Source organism: Geotrypetes seraphini, chromosome 16 (genome assembly GCF_902459505.1).
Source record: "Geotrypetes seraphini chromosome 16, aGeoSer1.1, whole genome shotgun sequence".
Taxonomy (NCBI): Eukaryota; Metazoa; Chordata; class Amphibia; order Gymnophiona; family Dermophiidae; genus Geotrypetes; species Geotrypetes seraphini.
In genome coordinates, this window is record NC_047099.1 from 38,023,714 (window position 1) to 38,044,451 (window position 20,738).

The 20,738-nt window shown below is 44.5% G+C and overlaps 2 protein-coding genes across 5 annotated transcripts; one reads left to right on the forward strand and one right to left on the reverse strand.

Annotated features, from left to right (window-relative positions):
* Positions 1-2,046: 2,046 nt before the first annotated feature.
* LOC117350106 (sodium channel modifier 1-like) lies at positions 2,047-11,796 on the reverse strand. 4 transcript variants are annotated; one of them, XM_033924092.1, is made up of 8 exons: positions 11,665-11,796; positions 11,044-11,114; positions 10,102-10,190; positions 6,187-6,284; positions 4,100-4,200; positions 3,864-4,018; positions 3,209-3,335; positions 2,047-2,593 (listed from the first exon to the last, which is right to left on the reverse strand). In XM_033924092.1, exons 1-8 carry the CDS (start codon positions 11,713-11,715, stop codon positions 2,404-2,406), a joined length of 882 nt encoding a protein of 293 aa, XP_033779983.1. In that variant the 5' UTR covers positions 11,716-11,796; the 3' UTR covers positions 2,047-2,403. The 4 variants fall into 4 exon arrangements, with proteins under 4 accessions (XP_033779983.1, XP_033779982.1, XP_033779981.1 ...); XM_033924091.1 differs by lacking the exon at positions 11,665-11,796 and adding an exon at positions 11,481-11,614; XM_033924090.1 differs by lacking the exon at positions 11,665-11,796 and adding an exon at positions 11,192-11,339.
* Positions 11,417-17,760, forward strand: LYSMD1 (LysM domain containing 1). Its single transcript, XM_033924095.1, has 3 exons — positions 11,417-11,995; positions 12,960-13,255; positions 14,742-17,760. The coding sequence occupies exons 1-3, from the start codon at positions 11,849-11,851 to the stop codon at positions 14,920-14,922; spliced, it is 624 nt and encodes a 207-aa protein (XP_033779986.1). The 5' UTR covers positions 11,417-11,848; the 3' UTR covers positions 14,923-17,760.
* The last annotated feature ends 2,978 nt before the right edge of the window (positions 17,761-20,738 follow it).

Here is a 20,738-nt window from a genome sequence, read left to right on the forward strand (position 1 = left end):
CGGCCATGCAAGATTAAGGCTAGGGCTGCTACCGTGTTTCCCTGAAAATAAAAGAGTCTTAAATTAATTTTGGGCCCCAAAAAGGCACTAGGTCTTATTTTTTTCATGTACAATGATCATCTCTCCCTTCCTCTTCTCCACCCCAATTCTTCCTATTTCCTTTCTCTCCCCCACATGTGCATCTTTCCTCCCCTCTCACCCATCCCCTTGTGCAGCAGAACCCTTGCAGCTTCTATCCTTCCCTTCCTCCCATACCCCTGTGTAGCATCTTTCTACCCCCCCCTCCGCCTGCCAACTCATCTCTCCCTCCCATCCGAACCGCAAAACTGAAATAAATACCTTATAACAAACTGGCAGTGTTGGCAGCACTCTGAACAGGCTGCTTTGCGGCCTTCTATTGCCCGGCTGTTCCTCTGCCTCAACACTGATGATGTCATCAGCAACACAGCAGAGGAACCCCGGGCGATAGAAGGCCACGAAGCAGCCTGTCTAGATTTCTGCTGGTTTGTTATAAGGTATTTATTTCGGTCTCGCGGTTCGGATGGGAGAGATGGGTTGGATCGGGAGGGGGGAGAAAGCACTGCTGCTGCTGGCAACTAGGGCTTATTTTCGGGGGTAGGGCTTATATTAAGACCTACGCTGAAAAATCATGCTAGGGCTTATTTTTGGGGTAGGTCTTATTTTCGGAGAAACACGGTAGCTCCCTTGTGTTGTGGGGGAATGAGTGGGTCTGGGTCATCTGGAGTCCTTCAATGAGAATATATTTCTGTTCTTTATCTAACTAATGAAACCTGAGAAGCGTCCATGAACATTTTCACACAGGTGTAACGTTCTATGAACACCAGAAGCTGGTCCAACCATAAAGGTTAAAACAACTGGCCTGGTCAACCTTTAAACTCTGCCCTGTGGGGAAAGAAGAATCCAGGTGTTAAAACATAATGGAAGAAAGCATATGTGTGCTGGGATGAAAGTGGCCAGTTGGGTCTGTTTCTGGTATGCTGACCCAGTTCATGCAACGGAGGGAGGAAAGAGAACAGCCTCTGTGGAACAATGTTTCTGTCTCAAGCCATGAGAAATTTTACCAGTACATCTGAAGGATGATAAATATTATCCACAAATGTACACAATACCCAAACAGTATTCATTAGAAGTGACAGCTTCAGGATTTCTGATTTGACATTTGCAGAACGTGCCAGAAGCGGTCACTGCCATCTTCATTGGTGTAAAATTATTAAATTTGCAGCAGGACAAGTGGTCCAGCGCTTGCAAAAGCTAAAAGGGCTACAAGATTGTTTCCTTTAAAGAAAGTAAAGCAAGGTAATAAGAGTTTAGTTTGTTTCTACATGATATAATATTTTTCCAGAACCATTAGCTAAGCTTTGTACCATCCAGGATAAATAACAAAAAAGGAATAATATTTTCCTGGATTTAGCTCCAATATTTCCTCACCAAGAAAAAATATATATAAAAAAGAAGGGCAGTAAATCACCACTTCGTGTGATCTGCTCTGGAGATTCGCCATGGAGTAAGTGCTGTGGGGCTGTGGTTGTGCACGGTCCTTCTCCACCTGTCTAGGCCAGGGCCATATTTATGACACGACTTGATTCTATTAAGCAGCTGGCTCCAGAGCGGGATTTCACTCCCTTTTGACTGCCAACCTCTCTCATTTTTTCAGGTTACTCGACTGCGATACGCTCGCTCTTGCTCCTTCTCCACTAAGGCACTATGTGGATGCTCCGTCTTTCTGAGACGCTGGCTCCCTCTGCCTGTGCAAGTCTCAAGATGTTTACACTGAGAATTATTCCGTTCGGCTGGGGCTGCAGCCAGATCCGGCATTATCACTATATTTATACCCAGAGGCATGAGTGGGTGAAATGGATCTGCAGAGATTGAGTTACTGAGAGAAGACTGCGAGGTAGGCAGAGCAGTTCTAGAGCTTTCCATGCAGCAATATTATTAAATATATGAATGCTGGGCCTAGTTACAAACAGTCACCAATAACCTAAAAAACCACAGGACAGCAACCCCCCGAAAAGAATCAACTGCTAAAAACAAGGGGTACAGCTTGTATTTCTATATACACAAAACATATTTTAAGGCAAAGGGGAAAAAAGACCTAGTTATAAGAGCGATAGCAGGAAGAGATTAAGCCAAGAAGAAGGCACATTCCTACGGTGAAGGCAGTGGTGATGTGTGGTACTGTGGTAAGAGCTAAGTGTAGAGTGAAATTCAAGCTCCCTCAGCACTGTACAATTTGGTCTGAGATGAGTCTGCCCTGACCTAGGACAACAGCAGCTTCCTTGCACCTTTGACATTCAGGGCCAGGAGTGTGACGTTGGACGCAGGACCTGACGGGGTTGTAAGAGAGACTGGGAAAAGCTTTTTCCTGCCTCCCTGAAGAATTTAGGGTACTCCTCTACACCCTGTATCCGCAGTCTGTGCTTGGCAATGTTTCTCCTCATACTCTAGCATAGGAGCCAGACCCCCAAGAGAGCTGGAAGGCTGGATGGCTGGAGGCTGTTCCTCATCAGAATCAAATTCCACGTTTTCATCTTTGATCCACTTGCCCGATCTATCCTGGATCCAGCCAGAGCTACAGGGAAGAGAGAGAGAGATGGGGATAGCCATCTGTGCAGACAGGCAGCCTACGCCAACCCAAGACTAGAGCACTATCAGCAGGAGTGCAACCAAAGGAAAGTTGATGCTGTAATGCCTCCCTTCCCCCCCCCCCCACTCCCTATCTGACAGCATGCAAGAAAAGGGTGGAAAGGATTTCAGCATTAGTGTTTTCAAAATCTCACTCCAGTGGAATCCAATGGTTAGTTAATACAAATGCGAACATCTCTGTGGGTCAGAGCAGAGACAATCCAGGATGCCACGGGAGTGGATTCTACTGCTGTGGGAAAGAGAGAAAGAAAAGCAGGAAGCAAAAGCACTAGTCACGGTAATTTAGTAAGTGTACAGTTAGCAGACAATTCTAGGTCACTGGTGACATGCTGATCCAGTCCTGGCTTTAATCTGTCAGAGACAGTTTGTTTTAGGGAGACCGGACCTATAAGCAATTCCATGAGAGCAGCGAGAGGAAACCAGGACTGGATCAGTCTGTCCCTGGGAACCTGCAGTACACTCTGCTTCTGGGGAGGGGGTGGGGGAAATCACACGGCATGTCAAAAAGCCAACATACATGGGCCAAGCCCTCCGCGCTCACCTTCTCAATAGTAGATAATGCTCCATGGCAACCCGTTGATCCAGGTCGTCTGTTTTAACCTCGGCACCTGGGGTCACTTTCCCTGTTTTCTGCCTCTTCGTTTTCCAAGCTCGCCCTTTCTGGGAATCTGTCCAGCAAAAAGACAGCAAAGACCCCAATACAGCATCACTCTGAAGGCTGTGTGAAGAATGCCTGTCTCTGTGTCCTCAGCAGATGTACAAGTTCATGTAAGGGCATTAGATACCTCAGGAGAGCCTCTAGGTTTGCACCTGCTCAATTAACTTCATACCCCTAGGGGCTCCTCTGAGAATTTGATGATTAAGCCCTACAAACACCATGCCTCTGAGAACAATCCTATTAAAATGCAGAAATGAAATAAATGAGGGCAATTGCTAAGTAGCTTTCAAGAGAGTGAACAGACAATAAAGAGGTTATTTCAAAGCTGTCCACCCTTAATGGTTACCAGAGTTTGGCTGTCAGGATCCACTGCTTAGCTTTCACTAGAGCTGCTCTTAATCCCTCTCCTTCCCCCAGAGTTGACATCCCAGGTGACTGTCCACTCTGCCTGGAGCAGCCTTAGATTAAATGTTTCTGACACAACACAACCTTGAAAGTGGCAGAGCACATCAAAGCAGAAAGCAACCCATTGTGCTACCTGAGGATCTGCTCTGGTACCCAGGAAGCTTCTTGCTGGGGCTAGCTTCCAATCCAGCTGCCTGCTCGCCTCTTCTCTCAGGGCATAAGGACTTTGGGCTCTCACAAGTAGTACTGACAGCTGACGGCTCTGTCCTCCCACCACTGTCCTCTGACCTGGAAGAAGTTAGTTACTTGGTGAGCAAGTTCTTCCTCTTTATACACTACTAAAGACTAAAGACAAAGTGCGTGGGTTACCTGCTCCGTCTGCAGCAGCTGTTATATGGGGTGGCTTTCAGCAAGGCATGATGGGCGATTCTCCTGGTCTGAGTGAGAAGAGGTGCTGGGCCTGCGGGAACCTGAACACAAACAGCTTCAGCGGTTCCATTCTTACTCTCCTTATTAGAGTTACTGAAAGAGGTTTTAATGTCTCTGAGAAGATCCACAGAGAAACCGCAAAACCACAATATAGTTATGAAACAAATGAAAAAAACATCCTTTCATTGTAGTAATGGACTAATTCCCTCAAGCAAGATCCACTATCCACTTCATCTCACACAATCCAGCAAGCTGCTTTCAACTATTAACAGCTTGGATATATTCCCTGAGCCCTCCGTCCATGGAGGTGACAGACTCTGTGGCCTAGACGCACTAAACAGGATCAGTAAGACCACGTGGGTCTTTTAGCCGATTCCAAAAGAGCTGTTGATGCACTAAAAATTTTGCATGCAAATAATTTGTGCAGAGATTCGTTGTAAACCCCATCTCTCCCATCCAATTGATCGCTGTGAGAGTGAGTCTCACACATGCGCAGAGCCGGCAGGGGAAGCCCCAAAGTAGCCTCCTGCTTTTCTTTTTAATGGGCACAATATCTGCCCCATTAAAAAAAGAAAGAATCCCCCTCTGCTGATGATGGCCTTCTCCGACGAACTGGCACCGGGAACTGACCCTCCCCCCATGCGAAAATCGACAGGAGTAATGCCCATTCCCTCCTGCCTTGCCGAAGCCCCCGCATCAGAAAAGATTAGCAGGAGGGATACCAGTACCTTTGTGTGAAGAGAGGAGGGAGGTTCGGTCTTTCCAGCTCTGAGGCCCGCCATTCCAAAATTGTGGGCCTTCCCCTCCTTGGTGCATTATATGATGAATGGGGAGCGGCCTAAGGTCCCGACTGTCTCAGATCCCTATGGCCCCTCCTGGGATACAGAGGGAGGAGCCTAAGGCCCTAATTGGTTCAGACACCTAAGGCCCCAAATCTTGAGAAAGCAGTTTCCGTATTAAGGAGTTATTGTGGTAATATCAATGCCTTGATGAATACCCAAAACAAGATCTTAAGGGAACACGGTGAGAGTATTAAAAAATATGAACAATTTAAGGAATTGGAAGTGGATATTATTATTAAAGAGAGGTCTTCCCCCCCAAAAAAAAAAAAATTGGAGCATATGGAAAATTATCAAAGCATATGAAAAATAATTTGAGATTCTTGAACTTTCCTAGATCTCCTATTGTGTCAGCAGTTGAGATGGTACGAAGATGCCTACGTGAGATTTTATCAATAGCATCTGAGAGTTTCCCACTGATAATGAGAGCTCAATACCTCACAATTAGGAATAAACCAGGAAGCTCTACTCCTACTGCTAACACTGGAGCTACGCATGGAGAGATGAATCTAATTTTTGGGAAAACTCTTTGGAAGTAGTTGTATATAGGACATCTCTTATTGTGACATTCGCTTTGGAATATGATAGCGATTTAGTTCTTCGGACATATGAATGAGCAATTTTTTGGTTCATCAATTTGTTTATTTCCTGATATATCTCAAGCTTCACAAAGAAGGAGGAAAGATTTCTTGTTTCATCGTCCCAGAGTTCTGGCTTTGGGAGCTACCTTTATTTTGAAATTTCCAGCAAAATGCTGTATATCATATGGTGGGAAAACTTTTATTTTTTTTGAACCAAAACAATTGCTGGCTAAAGAAAAAGTTGGAGTAATAATTTGATCAGTAGGTCTTCCAGTTTGTAGACTAAATAATAAATTAATTTTCTGAATAGGTGGAGGTTTTCATCATATATACAATTTTTCATTTTTGCTTTAGAATCTATGTTCAAGTATATTATATGCTTATATTCGAATTTGAAAAGTTTTTAAATAATTTAAAAAAACCAACCCTGGGTTAGCAACGATTGCTGACTTTAGTGCATCTAGGCTTGTATCCTTGTGTCTCCCCTTAGCCCTCCTCTGTATATGTCTGACTGCTCATATCTCCAGCCCCTTTCAGTTCTGATAAGGTCAGAAGTGTGTGGGGGGGGTGTGTTCTGAACCCATGGCAAGTAAGAGTCTGTTCCCACCTGCCCACCAGTCTCTTCAGCTTTCAGGAACTCCAGCTGCCGCCGCTTCTGTACCTCCCTCTCCCGGTCTTGCTTCTTGCCATAAAACCCCTGCAGGCCTGTTCAGGGAGAGGCACAAGACAGCCAGTCAATATCCATGCCAATAGTTATTAACCAAAACATTTAAGCTTCTTCTTAGAGCACAGACCAGTCTACTGTAACCCAGGCTTTGAAATTTAGAAAACAGTAAGAACTAAGTTGTAGAACCAATTCACCCTATCCCAAGGAGAGAAAACTGCATTTCTGAAGCTCAGAAATCTTATTTTTATAAACTCATTGGAAGTGATAAACCTGATCAAAAATGCTTTTTAGAATCTTTACTATCATTTATCATTTCTATAGCACTGAAAGGCATATTCAGCATTGACATTTAAAATTTAATAGACGGTCCCTGCTCAAAAGAGCTTACAATCTTATTTGGACAGATAGGACATCTCAGGATTGGGGAAGGAAGGATCTAATGGACATAGATATCTGACAGTGAGTGGGAGTTAAGAGTTGAAAGCAGCTTCAAAAAAGTGGTCTTTTAGCTTGGATTTGAATACTGATAGACGGAGCTCAATGTATATTGACTCAGGAAGTCTATTCCAGGCATATGACGTGGCAAGAAAGAAAGGACAGAGTCTGGAGTTGGTGATGGAGAAGGGTACAGATAAGAGGGACTTATTCGATGAACGGAGTTTAGAGGGAAGAAGCATAGGGGGAGACAAGTGAGGAAAAATATTGAGGGGCTACAGAGTGAATGAACTTGTAAGTCGGAAAGAGGAATTTGAACTGTATTTGGAAATGGATGGGGAGTCAATGAAGTAATTTGAGCATGGTGGTTCTCACAGAATCTTTGGCAATCTTACGAAAATTTCTTGTTATTTCTTTACCTGAAGCAATGCAGCCATCAGCTGAGGATCTGACACATTATTTTATAAATAAAGTTGCCCTGATTAGACTTTTTTGATTGATATTCATTGATACTAAAAGTAATCTAGTTCTATCTACTCTGATGGATCAAATGTGGTCCTTTTCACATATTGATGGGGAGCAGGAATGGAGAAGTAGCATAATGGTTAGTGCACTGAACTCAGATCCTGGGGAACTGGGATTAGTTCCCACAGCAGCTCACCCAACCCTCCACTGCCCCACTAGGTATAGAGAAAGTACCTGCATGGGATGTGCACAGTGCTGCATATGTCTGGTAGTGCTATAGAAATAATTAGTAGTAGTAAAATCCCAATCTTGGACGTTTGTCCTTCTTATCTATTTAAGACCATTTCTAATATAGTCATCCAGTTGGAAAGCTGGATGACTAGACAAGTTAATAGTATTTTACAAGAGGGCAATTTCCCTATTTCTTTGTGTCAAATCATTCTGATTTCTAGTATTCCTCTTAGAATCAATTGTTTTGGATTCATTTAAATCAGGGGTGTCCAACCTGCGGCCCAGTGAAGGGCGATACAGTGTTTTCCTCTGCTGCCCCGGGTGTTTACCATCTTGCCGGCTCTTTCCTCTGTCTTGCTGCAGCGTTTGCATGTTTGTGCGGCCCCAGAAACATTTTTTTCCAGCCAATGTGGCCCAGCGAAGCCAAAAGGTTGGACACCCCTGATTTAAATGTTTATGTAATTCCCAATTTGGTTTTAGAGTGATGCATATCATGGAGTCTTTTTTACTAGCACTTGTTTCTAAAGGGGACGCAATGAGTTTCATTGCAGTTTGATAATTCAGGGGTGTTTGAAACAGTTTACCATGCTATTCTATTAATCAGATTAATTGAATTTGGGATTTCAGGTGCTGTTTGGATTGGTTGGAAAGTTTCCTTAAGAAAAGGCGGTATTGTGTTAGAAAAAAAAATTATTTCTTTTCATTTAGCTGGAGCCCCACTTTCGCCCATTTTATTTAATGTTAATTCCAATGTCTCATGATTTTGGTCCCTTTTTAGCGCAGGCCACTGTAGTAAAAGCTCCAGCGCTCGTAGAATTCCTATGAGTGTCGGAGCTTTTACCACAGTGACACGTGATTTTTAAACTTTCATCAAGTGTACAGAAATTCATAATAAACACTATTAATTTGACCACTTGAACAACTTATCATTATATCCTATAAATAGAAATATAACCCTCCCCCCACGCCCCTTATTCATTATAAGATCATAAACCCTACACTTGAAACCCTCCCCCCACCCAACATTAAGTGGTGTATAATTAATAGAAAAATGGCATTTAATCATGACAAAAAGATGTTAATAGCTCCCATATTTTAATAAAATTTTTATATTTTCCATTCTGTATCACCAATGATCTTTCCATTCTATATATGTGACATAACGAGTTCCACCAGAAATTAAAATTAAGCCTACTATGGTCTTTCCAGTTATATGTTGGATGGCAACTCCAGTCATGATCATTAAAAGTTTATTATTACACGATGATATCTGACTCTTTTTTTCTCATAGACATTCCAAATATCACAGTATCATAAATGTAACATCATTCAGCTACGCAGACGACATAACTATCCTCCTCCCCTTCGAAACCCAAGACCACACCTCAACAGGACACCTGGAAACAATACTGGACCAAGTAGAAAAATGGATGACAAATCACAAATTAAAACTAAACTCGGACAAAACCAAATTCTTAATGCTTGAAACGGACAAAAACCCATCCATAACAGACCTGGAAATTAAAGCAATCAAATACCCAATCCAAACCTCCCTCAAAATCCTGGGAGTGCTGATAGACAGATGCTGCACTATGCAGACTCAAATCAACAAAACTACCCAAAAAGCATTCTTCACAATGCGCAACTTAAGAAAAATAAGGAAATTCTTTGACAAAGAACACTACAGGATCATTGTACAATCCCTGGTACTAGGTCTTGTGGACTACTGCAATATCCTATATCTACCATGCCCTACAAACATGATCAAAAAACTACAGACCGTTCAGAACACAGCTCTCAGACTAATCTACTCCCTCGGAAAATATGACCACATCACCAACGCCTACCTAGACTCACATTGGCTACCGATTAGAGCCAGAATTCAGTTCAAACTATACTGTCTAATCTTCAAAGTATTCAACGGTACTGCACCTGCCTATCTAAACGATCGCCTAAACCATAACCTTCCACCCAGAATAAGAAGAACGCTGACACCATTCTCATACCCACCACTCAATGGCACTCATCGTAAAAAGCTTTATGATAACCTCATAGCAACGCATGCAGCAAAACTCGAACCCTCCATCACCAGATTATTAACCTCAACATCTGACTTCAAAGCATTCCGTAAAGAAATCAAAACGCTGCTATTCAAAAAGTATATACAATCTACCTAATCTCCTCTCCCACTTACACCGACCAGGTTTTGCTCACTCCCTGGCACCATACCCTCAATTGACCAAAAATAATAAAAAAAAACCAAAAAAAAAAACCGATTACCTGCCAACGCGTGGAAACAGACTATTTGATATGTAATGTAATGTAACCTGATTTAGCTTCTAATGTTATTATGTCTACACACTCATTCTGTTATTAAGTCTATACCCTCAATCTGTATTCTCCAATGTCATGCACCCTCCTGGATGATTAAAAAAACATGATTAAAATAAACCCTAATGCAGCTTGATGAAAGGAGGCCTTTATTAGTGCATATCCATATTATCCTGGGCTGCGTAACACATGAAAAGATGCAGCACAGGATCTGCACTTTAGTCAGGGAATCTGATTGCAGATAGAATAAATGCTTTTCTATAATGCCATCAGAGCTGGTGATTTATCCCAAGTATAGGGCGGAGCTTTCCGTTTGTACTCCTGCAAGCAGGGACCCTCCCAACCCCTCGTACAACCCATCTCCAGCCTATGCCAAATACACGCCTGACTTACTAGCGATGTGTTTCTTGCCAGCCCTGTGGACGGCGAGCACGTCCAGCGTGTCGAAGACAGGCCGGTGGGCGCACACAGCGCAGGCGTATCTGCGACAGAAAAGAGAGAGCAAAGTTTATTAGAAATTTGATTGAACACAAATCAGAATTTCTAAGCATTTTACAATTTATAACAACAAAGGGAGACAAACTTAACAAATAATCCCTTAACGAGACATGTTAGGAGAACGACAAATGAAAAGTAATAATAATAATAACAGTTTATAAACCGCAATACCGTTAAGTTCGATGTGGCTTACAAAGATTAAGCGAGGTACATGATTGAAGAAGGAGAGTTAATAGGTGTACAAAAGGGGCAGCAATCACAGGGCTCCAGCAAAAAAGAGAGGAAGAAGTTTAATTCTCAATGATTTACACTGAAGCTATGGTTGTCTAAATTACATTCCAGATCCTTATTTTTGTCACTTTTCATCCGGGGAGGGGGGATGGATTATGGGATGGAAGGGGAGGGGAAATGATAAGATTTGGAAGGAGGAGGTGGGGGGATCTTCTCTCACACCAAGCAGCATCATGGGGTAAAGACTTTCGCCCACTACTTATGAGGAACTTAGGAAACGTCTGAAAACACACCTGTTCCTAAAGTATCTAGACAACTGATCCTCTCTTCTCTCTCCCCTCTAGAGCGATTAACTTGTTCTATTGATCCCTCTCCCCTCAAAAATGGATTTCCTGTCCTATTAACCCTCTTTCTTCCTCCCCTCTTAAAGTCAATCAATTTGTACCTTTGCTTAATCTTTGTAAACTGCATAGAACTTCACGGTATTGCGGTATATAAGCTGTTACTATTATGGTTTATTATCTGGAATGATAGCATTTGTCAAGAACATCTTTTCACTTTGTTCTTTCCATCCAAACGGGCTCGAGACATCCGGGTCTTCCTGACCTGCCATTCTTCAGGAGAAGCGCCTCCTCTTCGGGGATGAAGCTGGCCAGCAGCTCTGCCACTCTTCTCTTCTGCAAAAGGAAGCAGAGGCGGGTGAAGGAAGCAGAGGCGGGAAGGGGGAGGCCCGGGGCCCGGCTCTTGCGCTCACCTTTAAGACGTTCAGCTGGCTGCCGTCGTCTCCCTCGCGCTTGAACGACATCCCGCCCCGCCCCTTAGCGGCTTCCGTAGGACGGCGGCGGCCCTTCCCACGTTTCCCCCCGCGCGCGCGCAGCCCTGCAACTGCCAGAGCCGCGGTGGCCGCCGGGTAAGGTAGCTCCCTTCAAAACTACAGGTCCTAGAGCGCTCTGCCCCGCCGCCCTCTATCCCCCCCCCCCCCCCCAAGGGATGGCCCTTTCCTCCGCGCTGCTGGCTGGCTGGAGGGGTCTCCTCGCGCTCACCTTTAAGACGTTCAGCTGGCTGCCATCGTCTCCCTCGCGCTTGAACGACATCCCGTCCCGTCCCTTAGCAGCTTCCGTAGGACGGCGGCGGCCCTTCCCACGTTTCCTCCCGCGCGCGCGCAGCCCTGCAACTATCAGAGCCGCGGTGGCCGCCGGGTAAGGTAGCTCCCTTCCTCGCGCTCACCTTTAAGACGTTCAGCTGGCTGCCGTCGTCTCCCTCGCGCTTGAATGACATCCCGCCCCTTAGCGGCTTCCGTAGGCGCCCTCGCGCGCAGCCCTGCAACGGCCGGAGCCGCGGCGGCCGCCGGGTAAGGTAGTTCCCTTCGGGAACGACAGACGCCCGAGCGCTCGCGTGAAGGGAGCGAGCGATGGCCCTTTCCCCCGCGCTGCTGGCCGGGGGCCGGAGCCAGTCGTACGGCAGCCTGGCCCAGTGCGCGAGGCGGCGGCAGCAGCGGCGGCACCAGCTCCAGCCGGGGGACACGCTGCAGGGCCTGGCCCTCAAGTACGGCGTCACGGTGCGTCCCCTCGACTAGGCCCGAGGCGCCTCCGACCCTTCGAAAGGGAGGGGGACGGAGACGGCAGTCTGGCTTTGGGCGGAGCCTCTCAAAAGGGGGGAGGGGGGGGAAAACCATCCTCGACGTCATTATTAGGATCATTTTAAGCGGAAAATAATAGTAATATCAGGGGGGGATTTAAGAGACGCCTAAAAAGAGCTCTGTTGCTGATGTACTTAGTACACAAGAATTGATCTTTGTAAGTTTTGCCTAATTTGTAGCATTTTTCACTACTGTAAACCGCATAGAAAGTGTAGTTACTTACCTGTAACCTAGGTTCTCCGTGGACAGCAGGATAGTCAGCCACATAGTCTTTAGTTTCCGCAAATTGGGAGCTGCTGGGACAAAACCCACATGTGGCTGACTCATCCTGCTTGTCCTAGGAGAACTTTATGGTCCTGCGGTATATAAACTGTAGGCAATCGGTGGGCGCCAGTGCCTATCCTTCTCTAACAAAGTAACATAGTAGATGACGGCAGATAAAGACCCGAATGGTCCATCCAGTCTGCCCAACCTGATTCAATTTAAATTTTTTAATTTTTTCTTCTTAGCTATTTCTGGGCAAGAATCCAAAGCTTTACCCGGTACTGTGCTTGGGTTCCAACTGCCGAAATCTCTGTTAAGACTTACTCCAGCCCATCTACACCCTCCCAGCCATTGAAGCCCTCCCCAGCCCATCCTCCACCAAACGGCCATATACAGACACAAACCATGCAAGTCTTCCCAGTACTGGCCTTAGTTCAATATTTAATATTATTTTCTGACACTGTTTTTTTCGCCTTTAGATCTTCGGACACTATCACCCCAAGGTCCCTCTCCCCTCTGGGACTATTATGAACCCTGGGCCTGCATGGAAGCTGTGAGGGTTACACTCTCTAGCTGTCCAAATGATGTAGTGTTTTGTTTTCCCATCTTCCCTCCCTAGATGGAGCAGATTAAACGAGCAAACAGGTTGTACACAGGCGACTCGATCTTTTTAAAGAAAACCCTCTACATCCCTATCCTGACAGAGCAGAAAAGGCTGGAGAACGGGCTGAGCAGTGAGGACGAAGGCACAGATAACAGGGATGCAGAAAGCAGCCAGTCGGAGAAACAGAAAGTGATGGGGGAGGATGCCCAGTCCGATGAACTGTCTGCCACAGATTTCTTGAAGAAACTGGATTCGAAAATTAGTGTATCTAAGAGGGCTGCAGTGAAGGCATTGCACAACAGTGAGATTATGTGAGTGTGAACTTCTGTTCCTGAAGCCAAGTTTGAGTGAATTGTTTAATGGCGATTGTGAGAGAGATGGGGAAGCAGAAGAGAAAGGATGTGGGTATAGAGTGCAGATCACTGTCCATGAAGCTAGCTGGTTCTGTGCTGGGGACTGATCGAGGTCTCATTATGCTGCAATTGTTCAGGAGAGATTTTCCTGCCTCTGGGTCCATGAATAAGCTCTGCTGGTTTTTCTGTCACATGTAGTATTTCTGCTTTCATTCCACTAGCCCTCGTCAGCAACAAGTTACTGAGTTGTAACTCATGAGCTCCACCATCTACCACTAGGCATAGTATCCTGGGATCCCACATAGCACAAATTTTGCAGTGTGTGTAGCTGCTTTAGTTCAAATGCTGCTCCTTGTGACCATGGGCAAGTCACTTAATCCCCCACTGCCCCTTGTACATTAGTTAGTGTGAGCTCACCAGGACAGATAGGGAAACATGCTTGAGTACCTCAATGTAAACCACTTAGGCTATAAGTGGTATAAAAATACTAATAAATAAATAAATGCCCACCCCAATTTTTGTACCATTGTGTCTGCCCAACCCTTGTTTTTAAATGTTTATTTTATGTCTGGCTAAACTACATTATTTCATTGCTTTGGGAGACAAGATGAGGTCTCCTCCAGGGTTCTTGCATTTAGGTTTCTCTTCATACTTACAATAAATGACCGTCATTTTATTTACCACCTCCCCCATAGTGCCACCGTCCTACTGCAGTGGCAGCTTCTTGCTCTACCTCTGTCTCTAGCGCATTTATACTTCCATCTGGGATAGTGGAGAAATGGGAAGCATTATCAGGGGGAGCGATTGCTTCATGCCCTCCCCTCATTGGCCCCAGATCCTTGGCACCTCCTGAAGTTGCTATAGAATACACCTGTGACAGAACTTGTTGGATACATGCAGCTCTTACCTGTTAAAGTCCTAGGCCAGAAGTTTTCCAGGGAAGCTTTTATCAGCTGTTTTCATTCAGTCCTCCCCACTCTTCACATGTAGTTTATCTCTGCATAAATAACTATAAAAATGATCCCCCTCAAGGCCTTCTGGTAATATGTGAGAGATTGGCAGTATGAGAACAAGAGAGAAGCTATTGATATTTGTTGAGAGCTTTAATTCATTCTCTGTTGGACCTTTAAGACATCAGGCAATGTTCACACTGGTATTTAGGGCAGGATAGAGTATAGGCCCTGCTTATTTCTTTCCTGCTCATAGCTCGCATTCAGAAAATGAAGAATTATGGGGTAAAAATAATTTTTTTTGTATTCGGGCCCTGGTTTTGGAATCAGTTTCCTAAAAGTGATGAGGCAAGAGTGGGATTACCTGAGGTGGGGGATGGGTCAGGTAAAGGTTGAGAATTATTGAACGTTGTAATTATACACTAGTGTGTGTAGAAGTTGAGATGCATTATAAAGTGCTGTAACAGACCTCTTTTAAAATTGTTTTCTGCTAGGATTTCTGAAGACACCAGCATCTGCAGTGGGTCTGTCAGCTATCAAGGCTCTGCAAGAGACCAGAGTAGCGAACGCTCACCCCGCGTTCACCAGCGCTCCCTACTGGGGCCTATCCCTCTCACCAGAACCACACGGACAGCAGCGCTCAAGGACCATGAGGATGAGCTGTTTAAACTCTAACCTCTGCAGGGAGTAACTATGACCGAATGTTTACATTCCTTGTCTGTTGGAGCAGATATGTGTCAGTACCAAAGTCTCTCGGAAGAAGAAGGGGGAGCAGCACCAGAGAGGTCTTGAGCAGATATAACTCCTCCCAAGAAACAATATTCCCTCTGAAGCCTGGCAGTCATTTGACCACCTGCTGACTAAAAACTGGCTGCCACCTTCCTTTATTCTAGTGTATGCCTTGGCTACTGGATTTTTACATTGATTGGAAATGAGGGACCTGAGCTGTGTTCAGGGACATAGGAATGCTGTGCACAGAATCTTCACTTGTGCACTCTGTGATCTCCTGCCCTGGGGGTGAGGAGTTGAAGATTGGACTGTGTACTGTAACTAAGTTGGGGAGGGAAATTTCCTCTGTTTCCCCACATGCTGTTGTATTCTAGACTTGGTGATAGTGGTGGAATGTGGAAGGATATACTACCTGTCTTGTACACCATAATCACTACAAGTTCAATTTATTTAATACTAGCTAATATCCCAATCTCAGCAGCAAGAATGACCCCCTCTATAGGGCTGAACTTGGACTTAAACGGCATTGGGAGTGTCTCAGCGAGCCCAAAAACTATGGATTAGACACTTATCTTTCATATTTTATAGTTGGGCCTCATGCTGTTGTACTGTCTCTGAAGCTCTAGATGTAGCATCTCTCTCATATCCTGTAGTCAGGCCTTATGCTGCTGGACTGTCTCTGAAGCTCTAGATGTAGCTTTGATTGCACTTAGCCAATTATATTACGTTTCCTTGGAGGCATTGTTACAGCAATGACAGCACAGCACAATGTGACATCATTCCCCAAGCTTCACACAATTGGTCAAAGCAATATCTGTCTTTTCCGATGATTCTTTACATGTCACCCCCATAGTATTTTTTTCCCAGATAGTAATTGATATGTATACCAAGTTTGGTTGAATCTGTCTATGCGTTTCGGAGTTATGCTGGAACATACTTACATACAATTTTATATATAGATATATAGATACCGCAAATATAAAACTAGAAAGCAAATGCGGTTTAAAATAAAATACAAAAAACCCCCAACAAAAAATTACACACTCAGGAAGAGAGAAGCAGATGTCAGGGTGACAGAAGAATAGTCTGTTATCCCTGGAATGAGATCAATACTGCTAATGTTTATTGTACAATGTGACCTCCCCACACTAGAGAATGACACGGGATCAAATTTGTCCTTGTTTCCACAGGAGCTCAATTTCCCCATTCCATCTTCACGAGTTTTGTTGCTGTCCCTGTCCTATTCCAGTAAGCTCTGTCTTAACCGCACAAGCCTCAAACACTTATGATTTTAAAGTGTTTGAGACTTGTATAGGTGAGGACAGTGCTTGCAGGAATGGGGCAGGGACAGGAAAATGAGCTCCTGCGGGGATGGGAAAAATTTGTCCCCATGTCATTCTCTACCCCACACTTCTCCCCTCCACATCACTTTAAGAAGCTGGTTTCTTGGGGGGAGAGGAGGGACATATGTTTTTTTTTTTTTTTGGGGGGGGGGGGGTTAACAGAGCTTCCTTTCCTATTCTGAGGCAGGGAGCAGTCAGGCCCATGTCCTGCTTCTGATGTAATTGGGAAGGCGACATTCCCTGCATTATTGGGGGTGAGGGGTTGGGCTGTGCCACATTTTCTAGTAGTTCTTTTTCAGATGAACTATGGGATGAAAGACCACAGAAGATGACATGTGCCTAGTGCCTAGCATGGGGATAACTCCTGCAAAGAATGGTGACACTGGTTATCTGCTGGCTCCATTTCACCCACTCAATTTCCCCCCGCCTTCCAGAAGCTGATCCAGTTTAGACTTCCCCTTTTGCTTCTGAGAAAAACAGGCTTTTCCATTTTGCTATGCACTGGGGGGGGGGGGGGGTAAAACCACGAAGCATAGCCATTGTGGGGTGGGAGAGGTGCCAGATGGGGCAGTTTTGGTGGCTCTCTTCTGCCATATGGGAAACCTAGACTTTGTCCCTGAATATAGAAATCTGTCATTGCCTGTAGGTCCTAGAAGAAAGTAAGGCTATGTTACGTCCCCCCTGCCCCCTGTTATTTGCAAGACCAATGAGCTCCATGGATGCTGCTTACAGGAAACGATTAGTGACTTTTTTTTTTTTTTTTTTGCAGAAGTTGGAGAACTTGTAGAATTGCTGCTTTTGAGTGGCTGTGTCTTTTTCAAAGCATTACTTTTCAGCTTTCTTGCAGTCCGCATTCACCTGTGTATGGACTGTCACTTGCAACTTGTGTCTCATGTTCTCTTGCTTCTTATTGCCACAACAAGAAATGTTAGCAGAGGGTTTGCTGTTCCTTGTATGTAAACCCTGTTTATTAACCCTTCAGCATCAAATGAGTTTGGATCTTATGCAGGCCACGAAGTTCCTGAACCCAGCCACCTTTCGAACACTAAGCCCTTAAAATGGCAGTGGATAAGGCCTGTGTCGGAGACCAGATTGATAGATGAGATTTCCAGTCCCTGGATACCCATCCTGTACTTGTTTCTGACTGACAAAGGAGAGAGGCTTGTTAACCATACTTTTTTGTGGTGGCAAACTCTCCTCTTTAAACTTATTATGCATTCTTTCTCTTGGCTTAATCAGAATAATTTGCATTTATTGTCGTCTCGTTTGCTGTGTAAAAAAAGTGAATGGCCAAGTAGTGAACAAGGCCACAATTTTCCCTCTGCAATGTGAAAGTTAACTGGCATTATTTAGGAAGATAAGAGAATAAAATCTCACAGTACCATGTTTGTGAATAGAAAGAGGGAGTAGAGATTAATAAAATATATTTTTTAGTATGGAAGAGGGTTTCTGGATAATTTCTTTCTTCTGCCGCTGTATTGTTGGTTCATGATGCAGAGTCCCTCAGAGCTGAAGAAAAGCAGCTAAGGCCGGACTGTGACCTCGGAAGTGGCATTTTTACAATTTAATACTATACCATGGCTGGCGTTCTGCCTGGGAGCTGGTTATTGAATATAATTAGGAATTGTAGCCTGTGTTCAGCACTATGACAAATTCAGATACAAGAAGTAACTGCCCCAAAGAGTTTACAGTCTGAAGAGAGTAATTCTAAAAGGCAATTCTGCTGGTTAAACCAAGGGGTCTTTTCTGAAATTGGTGGGAGAATGTGCACTTCAGCATAAACATACAGCCAATCTGTGGATAGGTTTACTGACCAGGAAAGTGTGTGTATGTGGGGTGAGGGTCCTCATGGGTGGAGTTTGGATTTATGTAGATCCTTACAAATAGGTACCTAAGCCCACAAAGTAAAAGTACATTTTGTGCGTGCTGAGGAGCAGGTGCCTGTTTTCCATGTCAAGGCCTGGGTCTGCTTTCCTTTAAAAACAAACTGCTCTTTTTATTCATGCAATTATCAATTAACAAGACAAGGAGTAACACCTCATAAAGCAAATATTCACTGTGCCCTGTAGGAGGAATTCTATAAATGTGACGCCTAACAAATCTGCATGCAACCTACATTTCCTTAATTGGCATAATAATTAATGCCATTAAAAACCAATTAAACAAAAGATAAATTAAGGTGGTGAGCAGAATTCTGTGGTGCCTACTTGAGCCTAACAAAGCCTACTTGAAAAGTAGGTGTGCTATGACTTAAGCGTTCTTAGGCATCTGTGTTAGGTGCTGGTAAATTAGGGCAGGAAAACCCTGCCTGAATGTACCAGTGACTAGCGACACTTAACCCTGCTTAAGCACTACTAGTGTGTGTCTAAACGGCACTTAGCGGTTGTTTAACAACTGGGCCTAATAGAGAATGACTTGTGAACAAATTTTTCCCCATCCTTGAAAGAACTCATTTTCCCATCCCTTCTCAGAAACCTGCTTGGAACTTAATAGATTTCAATCATGGATTCTGTGAGTTCTTTTCCTGTCCCTGCCCCGTTCCGCAAGCTCCGTCCTCATCTGCACAAGCCTCAAACCCTTTAAAACCCTAAGTAGCAACATTCTAGAGCTCAGCTTGTGATGTCATAATGCTTCATTCCACCAATGCCTACGCTCCGTCCTCATCTGCACAAGCCTCAAACACTAAAATCATAATTGTTTGAGGCTTGTGCGGGAATGGGACAGGGACAGCAACAAAACTCATGGGGATGGGGAAATTGAATTCCTGCAGGGGTGGGGGCAAATTTTTCCCCATGCCATTCTTTAGACTATGAACCAAAAAACCCCACTCCAAAGTGTTTTTTTGTCATATTTTCCACGGAACTTGGCCGATTCTTATGAAATGTAGTTTGTCGTGTCCTGAATGAAGTTGATGTAAAATGTTGCAAATATTTCCCGTTTATAGAATCAGGCCCTTTGTTTTTAACTGTCGGGTTTATCATCTCACTGCTTTACCCAAAGTCCCCAGGACAGTTAAGGTAATGGGTTGGAAAGGGCAGGAAAAGTCTGATTATGGGACTTAGTAAGATGCCATTTCTGTACAATGGAAGAAAAGTTTACTATTGAAAAGTAGGAAGTCCAATTCTGTGCTTCTCTGGGGTCATTCTGGGAAGGGAAGTAGGGGGTATGGTTGTTAAGTGGGAGGGTTTGTCTAGAACACCTAATCACCTTACACTGAACCTGTTTTCTCTCCTTCCATCCTGAGAGTGCCAGGGGGTGGTATTGTAACCCATTTCATTTTCCATGCCACACAGCCCCTGAAGTCTTTCATCTTTTTCAGGCCTAGAAATCTATCTTGTCTAAATCACAATTATAGCAGCAGACTGATGGGGGTTAGAAGTCTGCACGGGAATGGGGATCGCGGGTATCCCCCCTAATCCACAGGACTCCCACGGGGACCCCCCTCTAGCCAATGGGACTCCCACGGGGATGGAAGGCTTTGGAAGCAGGGTTCGTCCAAAGAATATAATGGACACGTCAGCCTTAGTAAAAGGATTCCACCAAAGAGATTCCACAAGGAAAACAGCAGCACAAACACAAAAGAAACTGTGGAATTGATAATCCTGTCAGAAGTAATTGCTACTTTTTATGGGGATGGAGGTAATTCCTTGCGGGGATGGGTGGGAACGGAGAGGATCCTGGCGAGGACTGTTGGAGATGGAGAGGATCCTGGCGGGGACGGCCTGGGATGGGTGGGATTTCTGTCCTCGTGCAATTCTCTAATGGGGATCCCATATTTCAAAAAAAAATCTCAGACTGAATTAAAGAACCCCTTCTAGTGAGCAATATGGTAAGCAATGAATGGGTGTCTCTTTCATACCTATCCTGAGCATGATTGGACTTCCTGATCCCTCTAAGAAGAGACAGTGGCAGGGCTCCATCCCTAGAATATCTTAGCATTCTTTTAACAATAGCCCATTGTCAGTGTGTGTGATGGAGTCTTTGCCTGAGCTATGATATCGCACATTTTCCTTTGGCTGCAAATGCTTCATCAACTTGGAAGATCTGCTAAATTCTGATGAGGATTAGAAGGACCCCTTGGTCTTGAACTATTCTTGAAAATGAAAGGAAACGGTCTAGGAATAAATATTTTCTGATGTAAGGTGTCACTACATACAGTGCTGGAATTTAAGCTCTGGAGGTTCTAAGAATAAATATTTATTGTAAGGTGTCAGTTTATTCCTGCAGTGCAGGAATTTAGATGCTGGACAGTGTAGTACCACTAGACAGCTGCTAGAGGCCGCTGCAGCCATTTTGAAGTAAGAGCTGAAAAAAAAACCAAGAGTGAGTGGGCATCCATGACTTATAAATGGAGTGAGGGTTGTTGACAGGACTCCCTACTCTTAAGGAGGGAGGGAGGGGAGATAGGATCAGGGGAGA